General features: G+C 40.5%; 1 protein-coding gene across 5 annotated transcripts; it reads right to left on the bottom strand.

Annotated features, from left to right (window-relative positions):
- Window positions 1-715: 715 nt before the first annotated feature.
- Window positions 716-26,961, bottom strand: TECPR1 (tectonin beta-propeller repeat containing 1). 5 transcript variants are annotated; one of them, XM_032197573.1, is made up of 26 exons: window positions 26,927-26,960; window positions 25,413-25,464; window positions 23,650-23,882; window positions 21,779-21,961; window positions 21,153-21,275; window positions 20,322-20,447; window positions 18,852-19,026; window positions 18,654-18,754; window positions 17,316-17,417; window positions 16,784-16,929; window positions 15,420-15,943; window positions 14,415-14,560; window positions 13,302-13,457; window positions 12,625-12,774; window positions 11,835-11,992; window positions 10,417-10,544; window positions 10,016-10,118; window positions 9,222-9,318; window positions 8,743-8,822; window positions 8,368-8,424; window positions 6,744-6,918; window positions 5,323-5,458; window positions 4,877-4,969; window positions 3,951-4,057; window positions 3,378-3,497; window positions 716-2,376 (listed from the first exon to the last, which is right to left on the bottom strand). In XM_032197573.1, exons 3-26 carry the CDS (start codon window positions 23,878-23,880, stop codon window positions 2,179-2,181), a joined length of 3,615 nt encoding a protein of 1,204 aa, XP_032053464.1. In that variant the 5' UTR covers window positions 23,881-23,882; window positions 25,413-25,464; window positions 26,927-26,960; the 3' UTR covers window positions 716-2,178. The 5 variants fall into 5 exon arrangements, with proteins under 5 accessions (XP_032053464.1, XP_032053465.1, XP_032053467.1 ...); XM_032197574.1 differs by lacking the exon at window positions 25,413-25,464 and having other exon boundaries at window positions 26,927-26,961; XM_032197576.1 differs by lacking the exons at window positions 25,413-25,464; window positions 26,927-26,960 and adding an exon at window positions 26,758-26,775.
- Window positions 26,962-27,270: the final 309 nt, after the last annotated feature.

The following is a 27,270-nucleotide window of genomic DNA, read 5'->3' as shown; positions in this document are numbered from 1 at the left end:
TGATAGGACTTACTGCAAACAAAGAGTCATTATTTCAAATATCAGTCCCCAAGTGGCACGCAGTACCTGGCTGCAGCTGCAGTACCAAAGACCAGAGGCTAGTAGTCCTCTCAGTGCTGCCACCCTGATGAACCACCAGGCGTGGCACCAGCACACTTCAACGCAGCAGCAGCAGGTGCCCGAAGGGTTCTTTGCTGCAAAGTGCTACTCCTAAGGATGTGTTAAAAGGGATTTCATAAGAGGCATATTTTTCTGATAAATTACTTTTATTTTTCAAAATTGTTTTAAAGTCACTTTTCCTGATTTTAGTTAGCCATAACAATGGTATTATCTTTTAAAATTAATCCATTTTCTAATTAACAGTTTCAAAAAGCAAATACTTAATATTCAAACATAAGTTACCTGTGTTCACTTAAAGCCAGTGTTTTACAGTAAAGTAGGTGAAACTTGGAAGTGCAGGGAAAGATGCAAAGGAACATTATAGAGCTTATTGTATGGAATCAATTAGCTAGTTGGCCATGTAGACACTGACTATTAATGAAAAAAAAACTTTTCTGATATGCTGCAGAGAAAATACAATCCTAATAATTCTCTAAAAATACATGATAAAGTTATTTATTTGGACAAGATACTGTGCAAGTTACGCAAAACCTGTTTATGGTAATTAACACAAAATGTTATTTTTGATATTTCCACAATGTATGTATAAAACAGAAATCTGTAATCACATATTGGAAAGATCAACAGATTTTTTTTAAACAGTAAAGCATCTTCAATCTTCATTCACATTTGGGTTTCGAAACAGTGCTTTCCTTGGCATTAGAATATCAAATATATTCTTTAAATACGTGCAAACGTAAGCTTTACTTCTACAAATACAGTACTGAGACCACACCACACTGCTTTTCATATAAAAATAACTTCATATATAGTCACACACAGAGGGAAAATGATTGTAAACTGCTGCCAGAGGAGAAAAGGTGGTGCCTTCCTGAAGCTACTGGGAGAGAATGCTTTCTCAGCACTTCCCACAGACTGGATTTCAAATAATGATTTCAAACAATAATTTCACATCACAGTCTAACTAAGATAAGTAAAAGACAGGAAAAATGCTTTTCTGGGGAAAAAAACATGGTTTCTTGCTGGAAGAAGGAATGAATCAATAGCTTACTAAAAGCAAAATGTAGAGCCTCCTCCTAAACCTGCCTAAGTATATGGTGACAGATTCCACTGGTACCAGCACAGTTGTTTTGAATTCCTACCTGTGAAGCCAGAATCTTATTTAAGATCCCCTCTTCTCTTTTATGCTACAAACGTATAATTTGCAATTATCTGGTGCACAGTCTAACTCTTCAAGTGTCTGGTCCCTTCCAACATCATTAGGTAGGTATCTATCTGTATACCTTAGTGATTAGGGTTCCAGTTAAGGTGGAGACTACACATGATCTATTGCAGTTTGTCCCGACAATCTAGCGTGAGACTTAGCCTCTGTAACCAAGACTGAATGAGAGACCATGCTCTCTACATAGTCTTGCTGAAACCAGTGATTCTTTTTGTTAAGATATTATTTGTTGAGTGCCAATGTAGAAAAATTGGCCCTTACTGGTAACTGCATCCTAAGCTGAGTTGTACAGAATTTAATTTTACTGATGTGAGCAAGAGTAGCGTGACCAAACCTACAGGCTTATGTAAACAGGGCTCACATGCACAAAGTTAGGTGCATGTATGGATGTTTGCAGTGCAAATCATGGAAATGCTTGTAATTTGGTTATATTGATATCTCTACTCAAATATGAATCCGAAATGTAGCATGGAAGACGTGAATATGAGAAATGTAGGGATGAGAACTGTAATACAAAAATTAAATATATGTAATGGTCATATGCAAAGATTCACATTTGTATAGTTCTGTAGCAGCTATGGTAAAGGGTCAGAAATACATTGTGGCTATAATGCTTGCCTGTTTTAACAAAACTGTTAGTTCTAGTACGTCACATTTTACACATGACACAGTTGAAGAAATCAGTATTAAAATTACCCCACTGTAAATTCCAGTTCAGTAAAACATAAGTAGCACAAAACGATCATGTTTTTCTCTTGGGTCATGGACATTCACATGGACATTCAGTTTCTTTTTAAATTACTGCTGCTTCTTTGCAAAACATAGACAGTGGCAACTTAACAATTAACTGCACTTCTGTCCAAGTCTTGGCTTTCACTGACCATCAGAGGGGTTTTGGAGTGTACCGCTCTCCCTTTACTTTCATTCTCTTCCAAGTCCTTTGATACTGCAGAGTTTTCCTCAGAAGTGTCTTGCATAGCGACCCTGGATGCTTCAGTTGCATTTCCTCTGACTGTAATGTGTTCCCATCCACCCTACAGAAGATTGATAAAGAAACATAAAAGGAGAAACATCACCCTGTAATTACAATATTTGATGTGATGCTTTATGTACATTACTACTTTTATATGGCTTATTCATATGGAAAATAATCCTGCTCTGGGCTCAGTCAGAAAAAAGGCTCCTTATAAAACAAATCAAAATCTGATTGCATATGTAACTACCCAAAAAGGAATGTGCATATTCACCTCATCGTTTAAAATTCACATGCAGCACCCACCATTCACATTGCTGTTTCTTTTGCGCAGAGCACCTAGAATGGATGAGTGTAAGGAAGGGCTCTCAGAGTATTCCCCCTGCCTCTGGGTTGGGCTGGGGGGCTCTGAGCCTGCGCAGAGGTGGTGCTGGTGAGGGTTACCCCTTCCCTTTGGAGGCCCTGGGAAGAGGCTCCCATACAGCTGGGCTGGGAGACCTCAGCCAGGGTCCCCCCACATCCCCTGGGGTGCTGAGGTGCTAGTGGTTGCTGCCTCATGAGCTCCAGCTCTAAGGAAGCCGTCCTTCTGCCTGGCCACAGGCCCCACTGATCTGGCCTGGGGGACTGCCCAGCCTCCTATAGAACCACTGCAGGTTTTCCACCCATCTGCAGTGGGCCAAAACATTGAAATAGCCTTTCTGAGAACACTGAGAGTAATAAAGGGAGCAACCAGGAGAAATAATCATGTGCAGAGGAGGAAGGAATCTACTTTTAAAAAATGCTACTTACTTTTATTAATTTTTCCATTATAGCTTTTAAATGACCTATTTAAAATGAATACTTATCAAACGCAAATAAATGACTTCCCAGCAATAATTGTACAAGCCATTATATTTAACTTCAAAAAGGAATTAAAACTGGAGAACAAACGTCAGTTTCCTGCAGGTGTGTGCAAGCTTTAGAAAGCTTGCCAGCTCAGCAGGCTAGTGCTTTGCTTTCCGCTCAGTGCCTATGGGCATTTGGTACCGGCCTTAAAGCAGCATGGTGTCCCCCAGCACTTACCCCAATTCCGTAGTCCCATGAGAGGCCTTTGGGCTCCATTGGCTGAACACCAGTGCGGTGGCACACTGTCCCACAGCTCAAACTGTGACTTCCTTGCACTTTGTCAGCTATCACCCAGACCTCAAAGAAAGCAAAAAGTGGCAGTAAAATGTATTCCTTGTGCTGCTCTTCCCAGACATGAAAATCCTGATTTTGCATTAATAGGCTAGTCTTGACTCTGGAGTAGGCCAAAACTGCTCTGATTTATTCAGATAGCAACCAAACAGTTAACTAGATACCAGAGTTGTAGTGAAAACATTGCCAGATAGTAAGACTTGGCAGGAAAGAGATTATATATATATAACTTTTTAAAAAAAATATATTAATAAGGCTTTTTAAGTCAAAGGACTGTCTGTATCACTATTGCATTGGTCTCATTTTTTGTCCTGCTGGTGGGATTGCAGCACTTAGATCATCATCTTGTGGAATAAATAAAGCTAAACAAAAAAAACATCCTGAAAAAAAATAATTACAAAAAAATGTTAAGTGTAATTTTTAGTAAACTAATAAGATACCAGGAAACTTAATACACACCTGGTCCAGGGGCCCTACAGACATTTTGCGGATATTATTTGATACATAATCCCAAGTAGATCCTTGAGGGTAGCTTGGTGTGATACCTTGCCGGTACCAAAGGTTGCCTATAAAATAAATAGTCCTGGTTACAGCTCTGCATAAAGTACTAGTAAACAACGTAAGAACTCAGTAGTTAATACTTTCTATGTTTTGTGGGCACGCATCACTGGGGGCATCAACTAATGTTTTACAACAAGGGAAGATGAAGTTCATACTTTGGAATTTGTATTTCTGCAGTTACAGAATCACAGAATCACAGAATTTTCTAGGTTGGAAGAGACCTCAAGGTCATCGAGTCCAACCTCCAACCTAACGCTAACAGCCCTCCACTAAACCATATCCCTAAGCTCTACAACTCATTATATCTTTCTTTTCTTTTTTCTTTTTCTTACTCATTATAACTTTCTGGAAAACAGCAGCTACACTGTTTTGAAAAATTTCTTGAGGAAAAAATATTTATATAAAGAACTATGCATTAGAGAAGTAAAACGTAAGGTCAAGATAGCTGAAGGAGACTGGTGTTAAAGGTTTGTTTCTTTCACAAAACAATACTTCACAATTTTTATTGCAATGGTGGTGCTATTTCTAGCTTTCTTAACAGGAAGATATTCTTCAGTTTTGTACATTCTAGGGTTTCAGACACAAAATCCTTCCACGGAATTCTCTTTGAGATTCACCTGGTACTTTTTTTTTTTTCTTGCAAAAACAGTATAGGCGATGCATTGTTGTTACCTATGGCACTGCATGTCTCTTTGAATACAAAAGAGTATTCTCTAAGAGCAGCAGTGCAAGCAGAAGGTTTGACTTGGACTCTCCTTTTTAAATCAATCTAATACCGATGTAGTTTTTCTACCAATGATAAATAATTTCTAAAAAATCCTTACCGTTCTTATCCAACACAAACACAGATGTTCGTCCTACTGAGACTTGTTTTAATTTTTGTTTTTGAGGCGAAGGAATATGGTACCAACAGTCACCTAAAAGTCAGAAATACTTGAGTAAAACACTGAGAAAACAGGACTATGTGTGAGAATTCTGGGAAGTATCTACAGTGGAAATGCATACCTGTGCAGGGAAACTGCGAATTACATTACACTTGATGGATTTTTGCTAGCTTGTTTTTAGAGATGAACACTTCTTCTAAATCACCCAAGTGAAAAGCAAATTAACTGCTCTAATTAACATGATGCTGATTATTCATATCCCTTATTTTGTATAGCCTATTGGAAAGACCTCTACTAAAAATTGTCTTCTCTAGACATGGCACTGTAGTAGAGCTTACATCCTGTATAAAAGGAAGATTGTAACCAAAAATCGTAGAAGTACTCACCTGCAGGTTTCTTTGGAGACACTGAGCCCCGGTAGAAGGCAGAACCATCTCTAGCAACAGCCCACACCTGGTAAAATGCTCCAATGGAGATGGAAATGAAGGGCTGATCTGTTCCCACATGAAGCCAGGATGTTCCCTGACAAATTGTGGAAAAAATTGTGAAGCAAAGTTTAAAAACTCCATGGGAAACCATGATAAAATTATTTTGATTGCTACCAAATGGGGAAAATCCTAGGTAGTAAAAAAGACTCTGAGTAATAATTCTTTTATGAAAAATAAAAAATTAGGATGACTGAACAGAAACAAGGTGTCTGATCCTCAAAAATACTTGGATATTTAACTCTTTGAAATTAATAGCAATGTTGGACTACACCAGAGCTTTTTCAGTTGAAATCACTGAAATTTAGGGACCTGCCTGTCTCTGAATGGTTGGGATAGAGATCTGTTCTCTTTCTTTCTCTTTCTTCTCTCCTCCTTTTTTCAAATAATACCTTTTTTGATTATATAGAGCAATAATCTCACAAAAATCAACAGACTGAAGTCTGTCTGGCTTCAGATTCCAGACACAGAATTCAATTTCTTGCTGTTGCACTGCCATACGGACCTGTGCTATTGTAGCAGACTGAGTAGGAAGAAGAAAAAAATCATCCCTATAAATTTTCATCTTGCAGTTTTTCTCCAAATTCCACTGAAAGTATATTTTCTTTCCAATTGTAAATATGGCTTAAAATTAGTGAATATCAACCCTAATTTGTTGTTTTAGCACATGTATTTTATTAGGAAAGATTGCTAATGAAGCTACTCAAACTATTTGTTCCTTTCTGTGTACCTTACTGGACATGTACTCATTATTTCTGTTCCAGTTCAAGGAAAAGTCAGTAGGTACATCCAGGCCCACCTGCCTTTGAAATAAGCAAAGTCAGTTCCAGGCTCTGAAAAGTCCATGGACAAACTCCTATTGCTATCAGAGGGCATTAGGTTTGGGACATAGGTTAGAAAACTTCTATCTCTGGGCAGTTAAATGAATAGGATATACACATTATTGATGATGGGGGGAAAAAAAATAGAACTAAGCTATCAGTGCAGAAAGTGGAAGTAAAGTACTTCATGAGGAGATACACAGGAGATAATTAGAATAGAGTCGTTCAATTAGAAGGGACCTTCAAAGATCACACAGGGATGAGAGGCTACTGCAAATAATGTAACACAAGCTAAAGCAGATTATGCAAGAGAAAGAATATTTTAAAAAAATGTGGGCAGAAAACTGTCACAGTTGATGGACAAAGACTTTAAAATCTGGGACACGAAAAGGAAAAAAAATAAGGTACTTTGACAGAAGGCACTGCATGACTCTGTGTATGTACTTGCATAATTACATTAAATACATTAATAAGGTGGTAAAAATAAACAAGGAGCCTTACAGCTGGGTTTTGCTGTGTCACTCCAAGTCTGCAGAGCACGTCTCCTTTGTCACTGATTGCCCACAGTGCTACTGATTCTTCATCAACCGCATCTGAACTGGGAATTATGGAGATGTCCCACAGGGTAACAGGAGGCACTTCCAGCCATGGCCCGCTGGTGACTATCTTACATTTTCTGAGGCAAAAAAAACCCAGACCCATCAGAAGTATGTACCTTCTATAACTGAACTTGTTCCCTGATCTGATCCATTGGTGACTTTAGTTTGAACAATCCTGAATTCTTCATTAAATAGGTACAGTAAGAATTAGCTTTTATTTATTTATTTTTTAATTTAAAAGGGTTTTCAACAATCATATTTTGCATCAGGTTTTGAATTCTGACAGTTTACATCTGTTCTGATTTCACAAGTTGTTTTTTGTTGTTGTTTAGAAAAAAAAATATAAAATCAAGGCCACCAAAGAAGGTTTTGCAGCTTCTAACTCTCTTCCTAAGCTCTGCTTCCTAACTCTCTAAAACTCAGTGGGCAATAGCTGAATCATGGTTGTTTGACCCCAGCTAGGAATCCCATTGTACTTCACACCCAATTCATTCCTTCCTCTGCCTTGGGTAAGGGAATCACTTTACAATTTGTTTTTTGGTGGCAACTGTTAAAAAGCAAATGTAGTATCCTGAAGTAAGCAGAGAAAAGGCAGTTTTGAGTTAAGAGCTGTCTTGGGGAAACTACGTTAGATTTTATCATCACAGCAGCTATTTCTGTTTATAAAGAATGTCCTAAAAAACTTGGGGCATTCCTCTGTTCCCAATTCTGAAAAATAAGATCCAGCCCTGAGCTGTTCCTTACCTGTTTGCAATTTTAAATTGATAGTTAAAGTAGGAGGAAATGTTTAGGTTTAAGGGTATTTCTCAAGTTGTTTATTTTGATCAAATGGATGTTATTTGGTTGGTTGAACATCGTGGAACAACAACAGTTTGCTTCAGGACCTTAGTTAGAAGATACTATACAAAGGCCAAAATACTAGCTTTGCAGCCTCAGTATCAAATAGAAGAATGCATAACTGTAAATTCACAGCAATTTCTTAGCATATTAGTTAGATAGCCTAGTACAGAGAGCATAGAAAAGCTGGAAAAACCGTAAATATAGATTTCCACTGCTTAATGGAATATAATGGCAGTTTGCTATTTTCCTGGACCCGTCTGAATACAGTGTACTTTGATTTAAATGGGGCTGGGATTATCTGTGGCCTGGTGCATGATATGTGGAATTCATATGTTAAAGTAACTAATAGAGATGACATAGTTCAGCTGTTACAAGTGAACTAGTATGTACTAATATACCTAGACTTTATTGTTCCTTGATTATTTACCGTAAGGAAAAACAGATACAGAGAATCACCAGCTGATTTTGTCTACAGGTCCCACAAAATCAATTAAGTTATCTACTGTAAAGGCTTCATATAGAGCCAGAGTGCTAAAGATCCTGAGCTTATCCTGGATGTGAGTTAGTTATTGCATGTTTCTTTATCACTTCTTTTGTTGATTGTGTGACAACCCTTCCCCTCAAGTAAAGGAGATGATAAGGGAGCAGCTATCATCAAAACTTGTGTTTCTATCTTAGTTCCTCACCTTGCCCAGCGCCTCCGTCGGACGAAGTCTTTCATTGTCTTGTGGCCATGGTAGGACCTACCAAAACAAAACGTGTTCACGAGGATGTCAGAGCATCTCCAATTTCAGTGACAGCCTGAGAGCATCGTCTATGTATCTGCCCACCAGACGCATCTGCTAACTTTAAAACACTTGGAACTTCTGTTTGCTAAGGTAACTTTCACCTTGCTGCCCTACCTCCCCAGCACATTTCAGTGTTAGTGTCTCCGTACCATGAGAGAAATCAAGGCACGCTTGCCCCTGTCAAAGTATGGTTTATGTGCAAAACAGCAAATGAGGAAACAAGAACTTAAAAATGCCTGCTAGGATTTTAGGCAGAAAAAGGTATCTCCTTACGCTGGAAAGTCTGCTGCATACTGCCAGCCTTCCCGATCTGTTCCACCTGAAGTACTAAAATCAATATACCAGTCGGATACCTATTGTCAGAAGGAGACAACAAGAAGCACAATCAATACCTACTGTATCATAAAAATAATCTCTTTCAGTATTTCCCTTTCTACTTTTTGGAGTGCAATGACTTGCTAAAAACCTTCTAATACGTGCAATATAAACTCATACAGAGGTTCCCAAGTCTTTTTAATTCAGCTGAAGACAAAGCAATCTGAAGAGAAGTCTAAGTCCCACTAAACAACAAAACCCCCTCAATGCTTAATGTTCTTTTGACTATGGAAGATTATTATTATTATTATAAATAGGCAAACAAAAGTTAAATGTAATGACAAACTCACAAAAAAAAAAAAAGTCACTTGATTGCAAGTTTTGTATCCTATTTAGCCTTACTTTAGTAGTAAAAAGACTTTTAAAACAAACTTTACCCAAGTCCACTGTGGTGAAGGAGGCTTGGTATTGACTTTTGTACATTCCTGCAGGCCAGAGGCATCGCTCCACATGTATCTGTCCGTGGGCAGGCCTCTGCAGTGAGACAGTGCACAAGGAATGCAAGGTCATTTACAATAACATCATTCAAAAGGGGAGAGAGAAAAAAAATATCTCTAGCAGTTCCTGTTTTCATAAATGAAACAGTTTTCTGTCATTAAACTCTGTATATAGAAATATTATGTAAGTGAGGAGCACAGTGGGAAAGAATCTTTTTTTGCTTCCAGTCACACCAAACCTGACAACCATAAAAATATTTTTCTCTAGACTGATATTCCTCACTACTAAAAATTCGAAGGTGAATCCTGAGTGTCCATGGCATAGACACCCATATATGTAAATGCTTTTCAGTACTTCCATTTAAATATATTATTCAAGTATTGAAATATACAATGTATTTAGACCAAAATATACATGAACATATATGTAACCTAATAAGAACTTTCACTCTGTGGCCTTAATAATTAAAGGTATTGCAAGCAGGCACTCTTTGTGCACTCACAAAGCACAAATCTGTAGTGTTTTCCTACAAATGGATTTTGAATGGATATTTATAAATCTAGGAAATTCAAAAATTCTGTACCTTCCACCTCAGGTTAACCATAAATGTTGGAGGAGACTGAAGACAGAATATCTGTAGTAATTATTTCGAAAAGCTAGAACAACCCCCTTGATGCTTCATTTGAAATCAGTAAAAAAAGTACGCTCAATGAACACAAATCAAGTAAATAACCTGCTGCTGTATCCAGTGACTGGGTTCCACCGTTGGTTCTCATAGATGTAAACACATTTCACATCTGACTGCGTATAGATGTTATCAGCACTACTGGCCAGTCCTGGGAGAAATAAATCTTTTGGATTACACTGAAGCTAAACGTTCCAGATACTACATTTTAAATTCTATTAGCCACAATAATATTGTAAGATATTATATTACAAGATATTACAATATTTTTATAGCCATAACAATATTGTGTAAGACTGCAATACCAAGTCCTTCCTGATGTGTGGCCTGTTCTCTGTACACCCCTGCATATGACAAAGGCTAAAGGAAGGACAGCTGAAATCACTTGAAGAGCTGACCCAGTTGTGAAGATGAGGAAGAAACGTACACCACAGAACGGTCATCCCTACCTTGGATGAAGCCACCTCCATATCCACCAGTATAAACCCAAGCTGTGTGATCATATCCTATGCCCCACACTATGCCTTGGTTATTGCACTCTATCAGTCGAAGATGCCCTCCAACTTGACGCCAAAACCTGCCAGAAAAGGGACAGAATTTTACATTTACCCCATCCTACATACTACATCTGTCAGGAATCTATGCTTCCCCTGCCCCCTACAACTCTGTCATCCTAAGGAAAGGCAACTTTACTTGTTTGCTCAACCTCTGTTCATTCAGTTAATGAAGGCAGCTGCCAGTTGAAAGCATTCCCTCTGAACTGGAAAGGTTGCTGGAAGGAACCTGCCTGCCTTCACTGGGAATTTTCAGGCTTTGAAGTATTCTGCTTTCCTTTTATTTTATGGCTTATGTTTTGATTTCTTTTTTGAACTAGTTAGGATGATCTTGTTAGAATCTGTATGTCTTAGCAGCCATCAGCTGCCTCAGCTTTAACTTGGTCCTCATTTTTCTTAAAGGCAGGAATCACCTTTATCTGACAAAAAAACAAATCTCATATATATCTGCTATGGAGATTGGGAAAAAAGAGAAGGGATGTAATTCTCCCAATACTTCTAATCTTGGAAGGTTAATCCTTTTCTGGGGCTTTATGTAGCCAGTTGGCCATGGAACTTTTCTGGGGAAGAATGGGGAAAGTAAAGAAATTGCAGAGAAGTGTTTTAGTTATGCGAATGGTAGGAGATGGCTTCAATCACAGATCCCCTAAACTAAGATGTAAGAGAACATCAGTTTGTGATTTTCCAGATGCTGAAGGTGCTCTACCCTGAAGAAAAAGGACCAAAGTATTTCTGAAGTGTTATTATTCAAAGAAACTGGAGGCAGTTTTAAAAATTGAAGATTGGCCTCTGACCCCCCAGTTCTGAGCTTGTGCTTGGAGAACTTGCAGTACTACATTGTCACAGTTGTAATAGAAACTCTAAAGGAGTTTCAGTCCATTCCTGGACTGAAATGACAGTAGAGAAATGAGACTGTCAGATTTCCTGACTCAGATAAAACTGAAAACTCAAATTACATTACAATTACGGTGACTAGGTTTACTTTTAGTGTAGGCCATCTCTTGATTTAGATCATTACTACATTAAGGATGCAATCCTTAAGATGCAAAATTTTCAAGTCATTTGTGATGGGATCTCAACCCAAATTTTTGAAATCACAAGAATAGCTCCATCATCTGAGAACTAAAATACAATTTGGTGAATTTCTTCAAATGCACTCATAAGCATGAAGGCAGCCATTAACCTTGTGATTGGCAGACATCTGCAGTGTGGTACACATTCCAACAGCCCATCAACGTCACCAACTTGACATGAAAGACAATCTCTGCTGGAAGGCACCCAATGCAGAAAGAACAGCTTCTGAAACCCCTTACATTTGATCACATGGCATCAGGTGTGGTCCTGCCTCCAGTTCAGGACTTGGCTCGCTAACGAAGATGTCTCCTTTACAAGTAACTGACCAAATGGCATGGTGAGAAGGGGGGCCTTGAATCCGTCTGCTTTCACAACAGGACATGTTCAGCAAAGACAGCTAAAAAACAAGAAGCAGAGAGCCAGAAGGTTACTTTTACAGCAAGAACAAAAACTTCCATATCGATGGTCCAGTACTACAAAATGAAATTTTAGCTTTGCAGGTTCTTACAAGTCAGCAAAGTGAACTAGCATTTTTTTCTCAAAGGCACTGGAATTCAGTGTTTTAGAAGTTCTTAACAGAATAACAGGAATTAACGTGGTTTGTAGCATTTGACCTTTATGAGGTGTCTTTCAGGTTTTCCTTTGCTTTGGTGTGTGTACACAGGCCTGCCTATAAGTAAGATTCTCTACAACAGTGACAACAGTTTTACCAATGCAGAGGAATAGACTCATTGAATTCAATTCCTAACTCATTCGTAGCCCAATCTATATCCAGAGGTAGGAAGGGAAGGAAAAGCAATGTTGGTTTTACTCTGGATAACTGTGGCTTCAGAACCAGTGCAAACTCTAGAGGAGACAGTAAGCCTTGGGTGCCCCTGACGGAGCTTGAAGAGGACTTCTAAAATGCTTAATTAGTGAAGATAGCTAAGAAGCCTAGATACTGTAAATGTAATGCTCAGATTTCAGAGACTAGCTTTTATGTTTTATTTCAAAAATAGCCAGGTTGAAATGAAAATTTCACTGAATTACCCAGTCATTCATTTCTTGTTCTGTTGTGGCTGCTAGGCGGATTGGCCATCGCTGCTTCGTCCTTTCAGGTGTATACAGGGCAAAGGAGTGTTTGGCTTCGTTCAGAACATCGACTATAATGGTGACTTCATTCAGGAACACATGAATATACTAAGACAAGAGAAAAAAAAATGAGACTAAGGTGAACTCAAGATATACCTTCCTCAGTGCTAGCATTTTTGCACTTCAAGACTATGAACAAGGCATTGCTGCCAAGGGTAGCAAAGAATAAATTCTTGGTGCAGAAGGAATGTTGTTCCTTATATGGGGCCCAGTATCCAGGCCTGCACAACCTCTGGTTCATGTTGCCGGTATGCATCAACCCTATTTGTGCAGACCCTAGCCAGCTAAGCTTGGTTCTTTCTTCATAGCCAGGAATGTTTTGAACTTCCAAAGGCAATCCTAATTAGTGCAAAGGTGATGGTTTAAGCAATGTGGATGCTTGCTGAGTGGGCATTTCTGACAGAGCATTAACAAAGCTTAGAAAAGCTTGCAATTCACTATTACCCTGGGCTACATTTGAATTGGTTCCCAAAACAACAGCTTATCATAATTTGCCTTCCCTAAAAAACTTTTTCTCATTCATAGGTTGTCTTTTGCCATACACAACACTGTTGGGGGTCTTGAGCTGGACACACCTTTTTCTCCTCATGATACATGTAATAGACGAACAGGATGCTGTCGCGCATTCCGTCACTCCCAGTGAACTGCTCAAGTGCCACTCGCACATCCATCCATTTATGAGGCTTCCAATTTCTCCACCATTGCAACATCCCAGTTTTAACCCAAACTGACTGTAATGCAAACACAAATTTTCAAAAGTAAGGAAACCACATGACTCTTCTTTCTTCCAAACGTTATTTCTTGTGACCACAAGAAATCTCTGCTATAGGTCTGTAAGGTCTGTATCGTATCAGTTACTTCTGACACAGTATTCAGAGTACACCAGTATTCAGAAAGCTGAAGACAAAATGAAAACTGACAAAACTGGATAGAAAGGCACTGGAATGCCATGTGTACATCAGTGTTAACATTTGACTTCTGCAAAGAATGCAATAGCACACAGATACTAATTCTTTACTCTAACACAATTTCTGTTCCAATTTTGAAAGATTTTGACATAATCCTTAAACCAAACTCCCTCCACATAAACTGAACTAAAGCCCCGGACTCCAAGTGTTTTTAATTAAATGAATTGCAGACTTGGCAATTGGCATTTGGTAATTAGCCATGAAGGGACCAAAACCATGAATGAATCTGAAAAGAGACCAGGAGCTGATATTTAAGTGCTGTTACTGATATTATCATCACTGATTAATTTATGCAAGTTATGTTGATCACCTAAGGCTCACAGAGAAGAAAAGTTCACCTATGTGAGTCACTGTTTCAATTAAGGAGCCTCATCCTGTAGTGGAGTAATTCTTACAATATTCCACTGTTGCAAATGTTTCTCTGAATTTAAGGTTTCAATATATGAAATAATGGCTGACCAATGCTTCAGTTGCTCCTACACAAAACTATCAGCTAACATTTTTAGATGAAGATTGCTAGTCCATGTTTAATAAGCCACCAGTTTCCCACAGGGGACCCAGACAGTGATACTCCAAGAAAGCTGTCACAGACAGAAATCAGGAAGAGATTAAAAAGCTAACAGCTAAGTTCAGATGAGTACATCAGAATTGTACCACTGATGCCTAGTACTGACAGATCTAAGTGCTCACAAGACAGAGGTAGATATCCTCGTTGCTTACCTGCTCAACAGCCTGTTCGTAGTGCCTGAAATTCTCCAGCTCCCGCTTTGTCCTTTCACTGAGCTGCTGAAAAATTTGCTTTCGCCATGCTGCTGTCTGTGCTGGAGTGATAGACAGAGAAAGAGACTGCACGGAGGACGACAAACCTACAACAGAAGCAAAACCAACACCTATCAGTGAGCTCTGAATACAGTCCTGTGAAAAAGTATCATGATACTGCTTTAAACGCTGGACCAAATCAACCCAGTCTAACAAAATTTGCTAATTAACGCTTTGAAATCAGTGTATTAAAGCCAAGCTTTGTAAATAATGCATCAGAATGGAACTGCTATATGATTATATTGAATCTTTCAATGCTGTAACTTTATACAAATGGGACTTACCACTGAACTGCAAGATAATTAGATAATACAATGCATTAAGAGTTATGCTGTTAGTAAGTACCAGGACGCCACAGCTCATGGTCTATTTTTAAAATATGGTTATACTCCACTGTCTTTCAAAAATGTAAATTCCAGCCTCATCCAGGTATCATTGGGGCTCACATCCACAATGCCCCTCAGTAACTTCAGTCTTACCCTTACCTCAGCAGGAATGGTAGTGGCAAGGTGGTATTTGTGGCATCGGCATCTCTTAAGAGAGCCTTTTTCACTGCTTCTAGTTACTGTTCAGTGGTATTAGGGGTTTAGCCTGAAGTTGCAGTTTCAGTGCCATTAAAAAAAAAGATGCAGTTCCAGCACACTGATTATTTTATAAAATTCTTACAGAAACTCCTTTATCACCTTTACACTTACATATCTCAGTCCCAAAGTGCTTTACAGTTAAATACATGCAGCACTATGCTCAGACACGGAGCGTAACAACAAACTGCAGGAAGAGCAGTAATCATAAGTTTTGTGCCAAGGTTTTGTTTAAAACAAAAACCAAACACATTATTATTTTTTTTTAAGAATACTGACTAATTGAAATTGGAAATTGAAGTCTGCTGTGGTGCCTGGACTGTACCTGAGGAGACAGTGAACCATTTCAGTGGGCTGTGCAAATCCACAAGGCAGCCTCCCCCAGACACCCAGGCCCACAGCGGGTGCTCATCGGCTCCGTACTGCTCCTCAGCTCCCACCGAGAACATGCCAAGGGAAGACAGGCTGGACGTTTCTGCAAAGGTGCTGACAGAGAGGACTGGATGCTTCTGAGCCTCCTTTAAGTCAATGTTTGTCCACTGCAGTTCTGCAGAAGGATTTGGGTTTGTAGACTTAAGGCTTTCAAGATTAGATTTCTTATTACCAGTTGAAGCAACATTGGCTTCTCCTTGATCAGAGTCCAGAGGATCCACAGTCAAATTTGCACATATTTCTGCTGTCTGGTTGCCTGCGCTGCTACCACTGCCACTGGCTGCAGCTCCCATCGGGGGAGTGTTGGCAAGGTACGTGGGGATGCTTGGAAGATCTGTGTCAGAGGAAGTGTCTGCATCACCAGGAATGACCGCATTTGTTTGGTTCTGAATATCATCAGTAAAGAAACAGCCAGCACTGAAGGACAAATAGATAATTCATTAACTATAATTCAAAACATTATAAATTAACACAGGCCTGAGACAACAGACAGACAGAAATTGACAGAGTGTTGCAGCTTTAGGAGAGAAACAGCACACTTCCTTTTAAAGGTCAAAATCTATCATTAAGAAAAAAAGAGTCTAACACGGATCTAAGAGGAGATCTCATTGATCTTCGTAAAAAATCAGGGGTGTTGGCTATCAGCAACTCCAAGAAAAACACTGAAGCAACATCCCATTTTCAGGATATGAAATAATAAATAGATTTATTTTTTTTTAAGCCCATTATTAACTTTGTGCTTTTTGTCTTAGCTAGAGAGGTCTTCTACTCAGAGCACTCTGACTTAAGTAGCTTCTGTAGCATGCCGGCTGCATTGTCATGTCTTGCACAGCCAACAGCAAGCAGTCAGCAGGGAGTTACTGGTCTAATCTCTCAGGAAAGAAACGTACAGTGATGCTCTGGAGAAGGATAATCACTAAGTGAAGCTGACACTCCTTCACGTTACTTCACATGTAACATTTTATCTTTTTAGAGACCAGCTCCAGATAGGGATAATAAAGGCCAGAAGAACACACTGTGCTGGAAGCATGCAGTGAATTCCAAAGTAGGAGCATCAGCTTCTGACTGCAGCAACTGCTGCTTATTGTTAATTTTAATGGCAAAAAAGCAAATGCTTTTTCGGCATGCCTAATGGTTAGAGATGCCTTCCCTGCTCTTCCCTGTCTGTACCACTTGAACGTACAGAATGTACAGAAGTATGTCCTAGCACTGAAACTCCTGGCATATAGAGTCTCAAGCAGGTATTTTACTGCGCACCTGAGCAGACTTGTTGAGCTCCCAGTCTGAGATCTGTCACTGTCTCGGCCGCATACAATTGCTTTCCACGTCTTCCCACTGAGCTCACTTGGTGTGACACCTTGGCGAAAATAGATTGCCCTGTCATCACAGCCAATCCCCCAGACCTAGGGAAGGAAAGGGCTTGGTGAAGGAAATGGCACGGAATGCAGGAAAAGAGCATGTACAAAAAGGTGCAGTGGTGGAAAATTCAGTGCAAAAACCCGACAGACTCAGCATTTTCCCTTTCTGTTTTTCTTTACTGCTGATACTGTAGATGCAATATGAAATTCAGTACCATCAAAAGAAGACTGAACCTGAATGTCTGACAAGAGAGACAGGCTGACTGTTGTATTCTGGTGAGGAATGCAGCCATGCCTTCCTTCCTAGCAGTTCAAGCACATGGACCTCTTGCTCAGCTGTCCATATTGGCACTGCTGACAGTTCACATGTGAATACTATCTGCACAAACAGGAACACAAATAACCTCACAACTGGTATACAGGTGTCTTACCTGATTATTTAAGCCTACGTTTACCATCATCATGTCTCCAACCATTTCAATCCAGCTTGTTCCACAAGGATTATGTGAATTCACACCTCTTCTAAACCATACCTACAACGACAAAAGTCTGTAGTTTGCATTTTCTGTACAAGCAGGTAGACAGCTGGAATTTAATTTCTTTAGTGGATTAGTCTTAATCTCCAATACTGACTACGGCATTGCCTTGAGAAGTCACTTACCTCCATGTTCGTTTGTTTTAATCAGGTGAGGATAAAATAATTCTAATAGTAACCAGACAATGTCTTTATGACCAACTAAAGCCTGAAGAGCCCACAAGGACACATCATGCTATGACTTTCTGTGACAGAGTTAGTTTCTCAGCCATTGGGAAAATATTTGCTATTACATGTCAATTGTAGGCTATTTTTGGTGACTCTAAATCAACTTCCAAACAGTGTTGCTGTGAAGCTGAGCTGACAGAGGGAACTGACAAAGGGTTTTTTTTTAACTGGTACTGCTCTTTAAATTGTCTTAGATTAGTTTTTACCAATGAGAAAGTGTCTGTGGGCTGGGTACCTGGAAAATCTTCCAGTTATGCATCTATATTTAGGATATAGTCTTATAATGACAAGTAGCTACTTTAGAACTTGTTGGTTGAAACATGTTACAGACTGTGTACTTGACTACCTTTGGCAAACCTGAAGGAAAACCTACTAGCTTATTTACATTTCTTATAGTGGTTTTAGGGGCAGATGGAGCAGGCTGGACAGTCAGTTGCCATGGCTCAGCTGACAAGCAGTAACTCATTAAACCAGTGTAACTCAATTACTTAAAACAGCTTAAAATGTTTGAATTACTTAAAACACATACGCTTATCCCACAATAAATGCCCAAAGGGAGAGAGTTACACCAATGATGTAAATACCTTGATTTGAATCACTTCCTCATGTAAAGAAGCCCATAAGCCACACAGCCTATGAGGAATCTCATTCATATTATCCATCTTATTCTTAAATTGTCTGTGATGTCAAAGTAAGAATCTTGAACTGTTACAATGTCTTAGTGTTTGAAATCAAACACATTTTCTTCCCAAACAGAATTAAACCCTGTTTTTGGATTCAATATGAAGGGATTCATTGAAGGGAATATTGAAGTTGCACGCAAGTACGTACATGTGTATCATAAACCACAGCATATTCCTGTAACAGCATGGGGACTGGAATTACCCAAACCATGCGTATAGGGAGTCCAAATCATCGACATTTCCTATGAAAGTTACATGCCCATTTCAGAAAAGCAGATAAAAAAAGGGAGAAAAAAACAGAACCAGAGCATAACACCTCTTACCTTCCGATCTTTTGTAACGCACCACACCACATCAACTCCCACAGAGACGTGCATAATCCCATTTTCAGAGCTTGGGGACTCCACAATACTCCAGGAAATTCCTGCAAGAAACAAAGCCCGGAAGCCATTGTAGGTTATTTCCTTATGCAACATTACAAAAATCAAAGAGGTTTCATGCTAAATGTAACAACACTTCACCTTGAGGGTTATTCCTATCAATTCCTTCTCTCACAATAGCTTGCCCTTCCCAAAGAGTTGCCCAGAGGAGGTCATACGGTCCACAGCTGATCTGTACAACTTCACCAGGAGTGGTGATTAAGGACCACATGGAACCTTCTGGATTGTGATGGCAAACGTTTTCTCTGTACCACACCTAGACAAATTTAAAAAAAAAAAAAAAAAACACACACAAAAAAACTTACAAAATACTACTACAACAATGAAGCTATTCAGAGAAGCACGATGACATCCTGATGAAAGAACAGTCCTCCTTTAACAACAGTTGTTCGTTTTTTTTTAATGCAGTGTTTGCACTGGCTGTTAGAAGTATTTTTTGATGTCAATTATGCTGTTGAAGACTATTTCCTTATGTACTAAGGGAGGAGGTGTTTTTACAGATTAGCTTTTATCATGGACTTGAATCTGGATTGGGCACGTGACCTGTTGCTACAAGTTCTGTGTATATTTCAACATTAAAAGCAAAACAAAACACTTTGTTATATCTCAAGGCATGTTAAAAACAAACAAACAAACAAAAATACAAAACAAGAATGAACAAATAAACAACACGAAAATGTTCCTGTTAGATGAGAGCCCAACCTCGCTTTCACTGAACAGAGCTTGCCACAACATAGGTAAAAATTCCATTCTCTGCGCAGCCTGCAGTGACATCCCGGCCATCTGCCAGTCATGCTCTGACTGCCTGCATGATTTTTTTCACTCCAGTCAAAACAGGAATGTCAAAGAAAGCATCCTGTGGTGGTCATACAAGTGCTCCAAAAGACGACTGCGGCATGCTAAATCACCAGTTTTAGAAATACATTCTTCCTCTAGAGACTTTTACTTTGAGAAATGAAAGCATTTTATAATGTCAGTCAAGGTAAGCCTGCAGAGTGGGATGCGAGTCACTTATTACGGGGAAGCCTGAGGCACAGGGAATTTCATTTTAAACAATTTAACCAAGATTGCTTGCCTCCCCAGGCAGTGTCAAGTGCAAGTGCAGTCTCAGGCTACCTGTTACAATTACTACATTCTTCCTTGTGAGACCGCAAGTTAGAAATTGTCTAGAGACAAAGGAAGGCTACTCAGATGCATGCTCTAACAATGAAGGAAGGAAAGCAAGAAGCTATCTCTACAGTACTGAGCAGAAGATGAGAAGCATTACAATGGGCCTAAAACCAGAAACAAAACAACAACAACAAAAGAAAGATGTATAGTTTTCAAAGGAGAATAAATTCAAAACATTCCACAGTTGGATTGCGTATTGCCAAGTCTGGAGACTCAATCAGTAACCTCAAATCTCTCGATCCTAGAGAATTTTAGTAAGGAGCAGGCCTGCTTGCACAAGCAGTGTAGTTCCTTACCATAACAAACATGCCTTGCTTTAAAAGCACTTAACTCCTTTTCAGTAGTAATTTATATTAGAAAACGTATGGAATGTGCACGTACCCTTCCTTGCAAAGAAACCGCCCACACTGATAAACGGCCAAGAGGCTCATCAGTGATTTCCCATCCTCCAATTGAGATATCATTGAAAGGGTCTGGCAACTGATCCGGATCATCCCGTGATACGATCTGGAGCGAACAGAGGGAAGACTGAGAACAGAAAAGATGCTGCAAATGGATAGGCCATTTTGCCAGTGGCTTAACTTGCTTTCTGCAGGTTAGTTTTAGTATCGCTTCTAAAGAGGCTAAGCATGGAGCTTCTTTCTCTCATTGAAGGCTGCTATATATAAAGGGCGGGGAAACACTGCTGAAGCAGCATGAAAAAGTCTTTGTTTCAGTCCCAAACTAAAGGAAAGTTTTGCTCACAGAACATTCCAAACAGATGTTCTTTGAGTTGGAAAGCTGGAACATCTCAATTTTTGCACATTCTCAAAATGAAGCAACATTTATTAAATAACAGTTATTTATACAGATAAAGGACACAGCTGGTTAAATGATGCTAAGCAGGTGCCATCTCAAAAGAGAATGCTTTGTCAATAACCAAAGGAACTTCAAAAGTTAGCAAGAAATTTGCAGAGGATTTGAACATCTATCTCCAACCAACTGCATTAACATGAGATTTGGTACCTTATTACCACAAGTTTCTAAGAAAAATCCCAGCTTTCCGTTTAAGCTTGCAAGAATTACAAGGTTGGAAGTCAAGGAATAGAAGTCTAACCTCCAGAGCAGCAATAATCAACTATAAGTGCAAGGGAATTAATTTTTATTTAAAAAACAAAACAAAAACAAAACAAAAAACAATGGTTTAGTTAATATTAAAAAGATATCCAGAACCTTTGCCCAAATATCCCGTGATTTGTATCTCCTGTATCTGATCCATCTCCTGCGTCTCACACAAGAATTCCATTTCTTATCCTTTGTGTAGGTGCTGGGGAAGTCTATGGCATAAGTCCAGCCCTGCAAACAGAGGTTTTCTTTTGTGAAAAACTGGACCAAGAAAAAGCTTGAAGTCTTAACTCAGAACGATTCTGCACAAGAGTCATTCCTAACAGTACAGGCTACTGTGCATGTCTTAACAGCCTGATTAACAGACGAGCTAATTCTGTGAATGATTTATGAATCATGTCCTAATTCCTCTGCATGACATATACAGAACAAACAAGATACAGTAAAGCACTTTGCTTTCTTCATAGTACGTTTTTAAATAGCAATACGAAGTTGGCAGCATTTCTTGGCCTGATCCAAAGAGAAAAAACAACTCCTATGGACTTCAAAAGCCTTCAGACAAGATCCTTGCTTGTTTTGTATTATAGCTGAGCTATTTCCCAGAAAGAAGTAGCTATGGGAAGTTAAGAGGTACCTTTTATTTTTACAGACCTTTTGCCATTTTATAAAAGTGCCTTTTATTTTACAGACTAAGGATTCCCAGAATAGATCTCTTTTTGGTATTGTTCACCTACCCCTTTCTCTGTTGGTTCCCCTCCAATATTTTCATCCACATACCAGTCAGACTCCCACTCCCAGTGTGGTGAAGGCAGTGTGAAACTATCAAGCTGCTGATGTTTTAGCCCGCTCACATCACTCCACTGCCAGCGGTCACTGGGCAATAATTTCTCACAAAAGCCACCAACTGGATTCCAGCGCTGCCAGAAATAATAACAAAAATGTTGTATTTGAGATCACATCACCTCATTGGACATCTACAGAGCCCTAGTGAGTCATAAATTATACCTTTTTATTTTTTTTCTGCAGTAGAAGAGGAATAATTCTTGGGGTGAATGAGCAAGTGATCATGCTGTAGGTCCCCAGCTAATATGGTCTTTGGTAGAAGCTGTTTTAAAGTATCACAGAAGGACTGACTGCAGAGCTAGTCCCGACCAAGCAAATTTCAACTACATAAATAGGAATGATGGATGATATAGTTTACTACTTACAGTGCATTTTTCTTTGGTGATGTATGGCACCATGATATTGAAGCATTAGGATAACTCCTGTGTAGATAGCTTTGGGACTTTTAAGGTATCTCACGTGAGAAAGTTGACTAACACATGGCCTACACTAGGAAAACACCATAGTTTCACCACCAGAAACTATGTAAAGACAACTACATCAATGAATCTTCCTGTATCATATCTTACTGATTTTTTTTTTCCTAAATCAGTTATAGGACAAGTAACTTGCTAGGCTCTTCACCAATGCAGTTGCGGTTTTTCTTTTTTTCCGCCTCAGTTTTACCTGCTATAGAAACACTGGCAAGACTGGTTAGGTAATACTGTCCTGCATTTTAGGGCATATGGGAAATTAGTTGTTTAATTACATTGCTGTTATGCAAAATATTACTTTTTCTTACTAAGAATCTTACTAAACTGCTTTGCACATTGTCTGTAAACTACTTGAGTTTAATTCTGTTCTCTTGCACAGTATTTCCTTTTGTAGTTTCTAGTGTTTTGTTTTCCATTTTTTCATAGGCTAGAACAAACAAAACAAAAGTTTTAAAATAACAAACCAAATCGATTTTCAAGTTTTGCATTTTTTAAAGTACATGCATATTTACTTAGCAAAATGAATATTCTTAAATGGACAGAAACTTGTATCAATGTTAAATAATGTATTAAATTAGTTTGTTCTATCTTTACCCATGTAGATAGTTAATGTATTTTCTCAACTTACATTTATCCTGTTACCCCTTAGAAAGCAGGGAAATGTGTTGAAGAGAATTATTCTGTTTTATCTCACAAATAACTTTTGGTGAAGTTAAAAACAAAATAGATAAATTTACTTAAAAACATTGTTAAAAACATTCTTTTGATGTATCTTACATAGAAAAGATCATCTTAATAACACTTCTATACAAAAAAGAAAATTTGGAAATGTACTTTAATGAAGAGTTAATGCTTTTACTAGAGAATTCCTTGATACATTTAAAAATAGTATTTCAAAGAATTCTCGAGAATTCTTTGAAACATTACAAAAAGAGTATTTTGTAAGAATAGTGTATTTTTGTTGCCTGTTACACTGGACATTTTCTTAAGGAAACTGTTTTTCACCAAGGAAAGGAGCACATCAGGTGGAATGGGTGAAACAGCTTGCATGAAGGATGCTGCAGTGCACACTGTTCCTTTAGCAAGAGCCAGAAAGTATAACCTTCCTTTGGGAATTAAAATATTAAAATAATAACCTATTCAATGCATATATACTCTTCAGAAACATGAGGTAAAAAATGAAAAATAAAACCAAACAATCAGTCTGTGAGAAAAACCTACAGAGACAGCTAATCTAAGGATTTGCTTGCTGAAGAACATATAGCAGAGGCACGTGTAGTGTTCCATACCTGATTCTCATAGGTCTCTTCCTGGTATCTAATAGGAACATCACCCGAGAACACATAGGTGTATACTTGATGATCGCAGGCTATTCCCCAGCAGCACTGCTTGACAGCAGAGACCCGTTTGAATTCCAGCTGTGTATCCTTACAGAGCTCCCAGTGCTGGCCAACGGTGGACAGAGTGTAAACCCTCCCAAAAATGTCAACAGCCCACAGAAGGGAACTGGACATGGCCATGTCTGAAAGGCAAAAAGGAGGTATTAATGGAAATGACAGTTATAAAAAATGGATCTCAAACCTACAGTTCTGCTCAGAGCCAGCACCAGTCAAACTAAAGAGAAAATTAAAGAACGGTCTTTTATAAACAGCCCATGTGAAGCTGACAGCCTTTGAGTCAGAGCCACACATTTATACACCTTATAACAGTCTGAAAAGTCTTGTGAAAGACCTTGCTACTGCCGCTCTTGTCCATCCTACAGGACCTCGCAATGTTAATACGACAGTTTTGGCAGGCTGAGGACAGAAGCCAACAGCGAACTGAGACACACTGATGAAGCAGCACGGAGTGTTTCATAGCAGAAGGCTTCGCTCTCAAGAGCTGGTCATGCCGTACACACACTGCTCATCTCAGCTGCACAAAGCCACAGTGTCTCATGGTACCTCCTCCTCAGCCTCATCTTGCCATCTACCAACACAAGTGCAAGGGAAAGAATGTGAACTGAGAATTCTCCATAAACATGCATATAGTTTTAGTTCTTGGACATCTCATGCCTACAGACAGATATTTCAGGCGCTACTGCTACCAGGAAACCTCTTTCCAAAGCATGCTGGTGACCACTCTGGGATCTAATATTTATTTAATATACATAGGTGTGATATTTATTTAAGTATACACAGAGCACTGTTTGACAGCAGAGAATTGTTTGAGTTCCATTCCAGTTTTATCACTTAAGTAGCTGCTATTTTCTGGGCACTGAAGCTCTCCCCTAAATGGAGGGGTCAGCATTTTCTTTGAGGTAGGTGTAGGCCAGTCCTTTCAGAAATCAAGAAAAGATGGCTTATTTCTGCCAGTTGCTCTCTGGATGCCATTAAAACCAACATGTTTCAGTTGCTCTGTATGTGCAATAAAACTAGTGATGAGTATTTTGAACTTTGCCTCCAGTTCTATAAATATGTAGTGGAGGACCAGGAAGGTAAAGGTAAAATGGAGAACTCACAGCCAAACCAGTGAAACCTGGCTTAGTCACTGTGGAACGCCACTTCTCCATGGTCAAGCACCAACTTTGCTTTCAACAGATGAGCCTGAGGAGGCTCGCCTGCAAGCTTTCTGACAGGTAATTAGCAGAGACGTGGGGGGACTCATTTGTACCTTGTGCTTTAATGCAGGAAAGAATCAATGCACATCTGGAAACAGCTAAGCCATGACCTGCATTGTAAACGCACAGGTAATCCCTGGGAGGATGCTTCTGAAGGCAGGAGGAACACAAAGTCCCATCTTCTGCTGTGCTGGAATTCTTTTATTCCTAGTGCTGCTGCTGCTAAGTACCTACAAAACTGGGTCCATCAAGGAAAAAAATGGTAACAGTGGGAAGAAAATTTGCAGTAGTTGAGAATGAGTGAAAGCCAGGGGAGGTCACAGAGAAAAATTCTCCTGCTAGTTGTGGCAACATAACTATGATGAATCCTCTGGTTTGGGCTTCTTGGTTTTGTTGTTGTTGTTGCTGGGAGTATCAACACTCTGTGCTTTATCCCAGATCAGCAGTACAAACCTTGAGAAGTTAGCCTTGCGGGACAATCTTCCTGGGAATCTTCATTTCAGCTCTCACAGGAAAACAAAGATAATTTTGTGTTAGGAAATAGAGGTGAGAAATAGGGCATGTATAACTGGCTTCACTCTTGGATCAGCCATTTACCTTCTTTATCTGCATTTTACATTGGTAAAAAGAGGTTAATACAGAAAGGCAAAATGTGGAAATATGGAATGGAAAGAAGCGAGGATGAGATGAAAATTATGTATCACTGGGAAAACAAAGCCCACGAAAATAAGCCTGTTGGTGTAAGCATTGAAAATTCTGCAGAACAGTCTGTAATGGAGAAAAATATGCTTTTAATGCTGAGCAACCAGAATGCCAGCAAGTCTGGAGTAAAGGAAGCATTATGGACAATGCAATGAAGAGATCCACAGTCAGATAATAAAGAAAAGTGATGCCTGGCTGTATTAAAGATGGGCAGGTATACAAATGAAGTATACCTGAGGTGTACCTGAAGCATACCCAGGCCTGGGTCTGGAAAGACAGTCCAGGCAGACAGACAGGTGCCTGGAACAGTTCAGAAATAGGCAGTGGAATTTTCAGTTATCTCTAAAATGATGAAGATAGGAAGAATATAGACAAACATGGATGGGATGGAATTAAACTAATCTGAGAAGATGCAACCGAATTAAAATATTCAAGGCAGCTGAAATAAGCGAGTTTCCGGATATTCTTTCCTTTGATCTTATCAGACCGTTTAGAGAAACACAGGATGTGAGAATGCATTTGGGGTTATTGACTACCTTTAAGAATTACATTTAGGCCCCTTTGCGCTGGCAGTGCTGCAGAAGATTACAGCAAACGCTGCTGGGCTCTCAAGGCCGCTCCGTGCCGCTGCCTCACGCCTTGCCCGGCGGGCTCGGGGCGCAGCAGGGCCAGCAGGGCGCTGCGTTCCCCTCACCCCTCAGCCTCGCCAGGCCGCTTCTGGTACAAGCGGAGCTATCCCAGCGCAGAAGGCACGCTACTCCGATGGACAGGGCGTGCTGCGGGATGAAATTCCCCACTGCCTGCCCTAACACCCACTGCCAGCGAGCTCGAGAAGAAAAGCCCCGTTACCAAGCCGGGGGAGCTCCTCGAAGGACAGCGCTTCAGGGGTGGGCTCGGCGGCGGCTGGCAGCAGGGCTGCGCCCCCCGGCGAAGCACGCACTGGCACCCTGAGGCGACGGCAACCGGCCGGAGGGACACGGGCTGCCGGGGACCCGCACGGCTCCCCGGGGCACCGCTGCAGCTTCTCCACGGTTCCCCCCGCGGCCTCGGGGCCGGCGCCCGCCGCTCCCCGCCCGGCCCGGGGCGAGCCCCTCACCTGCCTCCCGCCGGCCTGCCCCGCTCCCCGCTCCCCGCCGCCTGCAGGAGCCGCCCGGCCCCGTCCGGCCCGGCCCCGCGGGGCGGTGACACCGCGCTCCCTCTGCCCGCGCCCCGCCGCCATTACGCGGCCCCGCGGGGCCCTCCGGGCCGGCCCAGGCGGCGCTTACCGGGAACGGCGGCCCGGGGGCAGGTGGCAGCGGCCCTCCCTGCTCAGCACTGCCCGCCCGCCGCGGCGCTGCCGCCTCCCTGCCCAGGCGCCTGCGTGCCCGGCCCCGCCGCTGCCATCCCGCCCGCTCGCCTACAGCGAGCCGAAAAATGCAGGGCGACAGACGACAGCTTCCATCGGCTGTCGGAGCTGCCAGGCAGGAAGGCTGCACGCAGAGATCATTTCCTGGCTTCGCCCAAAGATAGCAGCGAAGGAGGATGAAAAGGCAGGCATCTGCTTCAGGCCTTTCTCACGGGGAACCGGCAGATCCGCTGGGAGCCCACCCAAGGGGTTAGCTGCTGGCTG

This window comes from Aythya fuligula, chromosome 15, assembly GCF_009819795.1.
Source record: "Aythya fuligula isolate bAytFul2 chromosome 15, bAytFul2.pri, whole genome shotgun sequence".
Classification (NCBI taxonomy): Eukaryota; Metazoa; Chordata; class Aves; order Anseriformes; family Anatidae; genus Aythya; species Aythya fuligula.
Note: the sequence above shows the minus strand (reverse complement) of the source record. Positions and strands in the feature narration are given on the sequence as shown.

Excerpts from the sequence above, each read along its gene's own strand:
- TECPR1 (XM_032197574.1), bottom strand. The coding sequence starts at position 23,880 with ATGGCCATGTCCAGTTCCCTTCTGTGGGCTGTTGACATTTTTGGGAGG. Across the intron at positions 8,823-9,221 it reads CTTCACCACAGTGGACTTGG|GTATCCGACTGGTATATTGA; the intron begins GTAAAGTTTGTT and ends TTCTGACAATAG. Across the intron at positions 2,377-3,377 it reads CATGGGACTACGGAATTGGG|GGTGGATGGGAACACATTAC; the intron begins GTAAGTGCTGGG and ends AATCTTCTGTAG.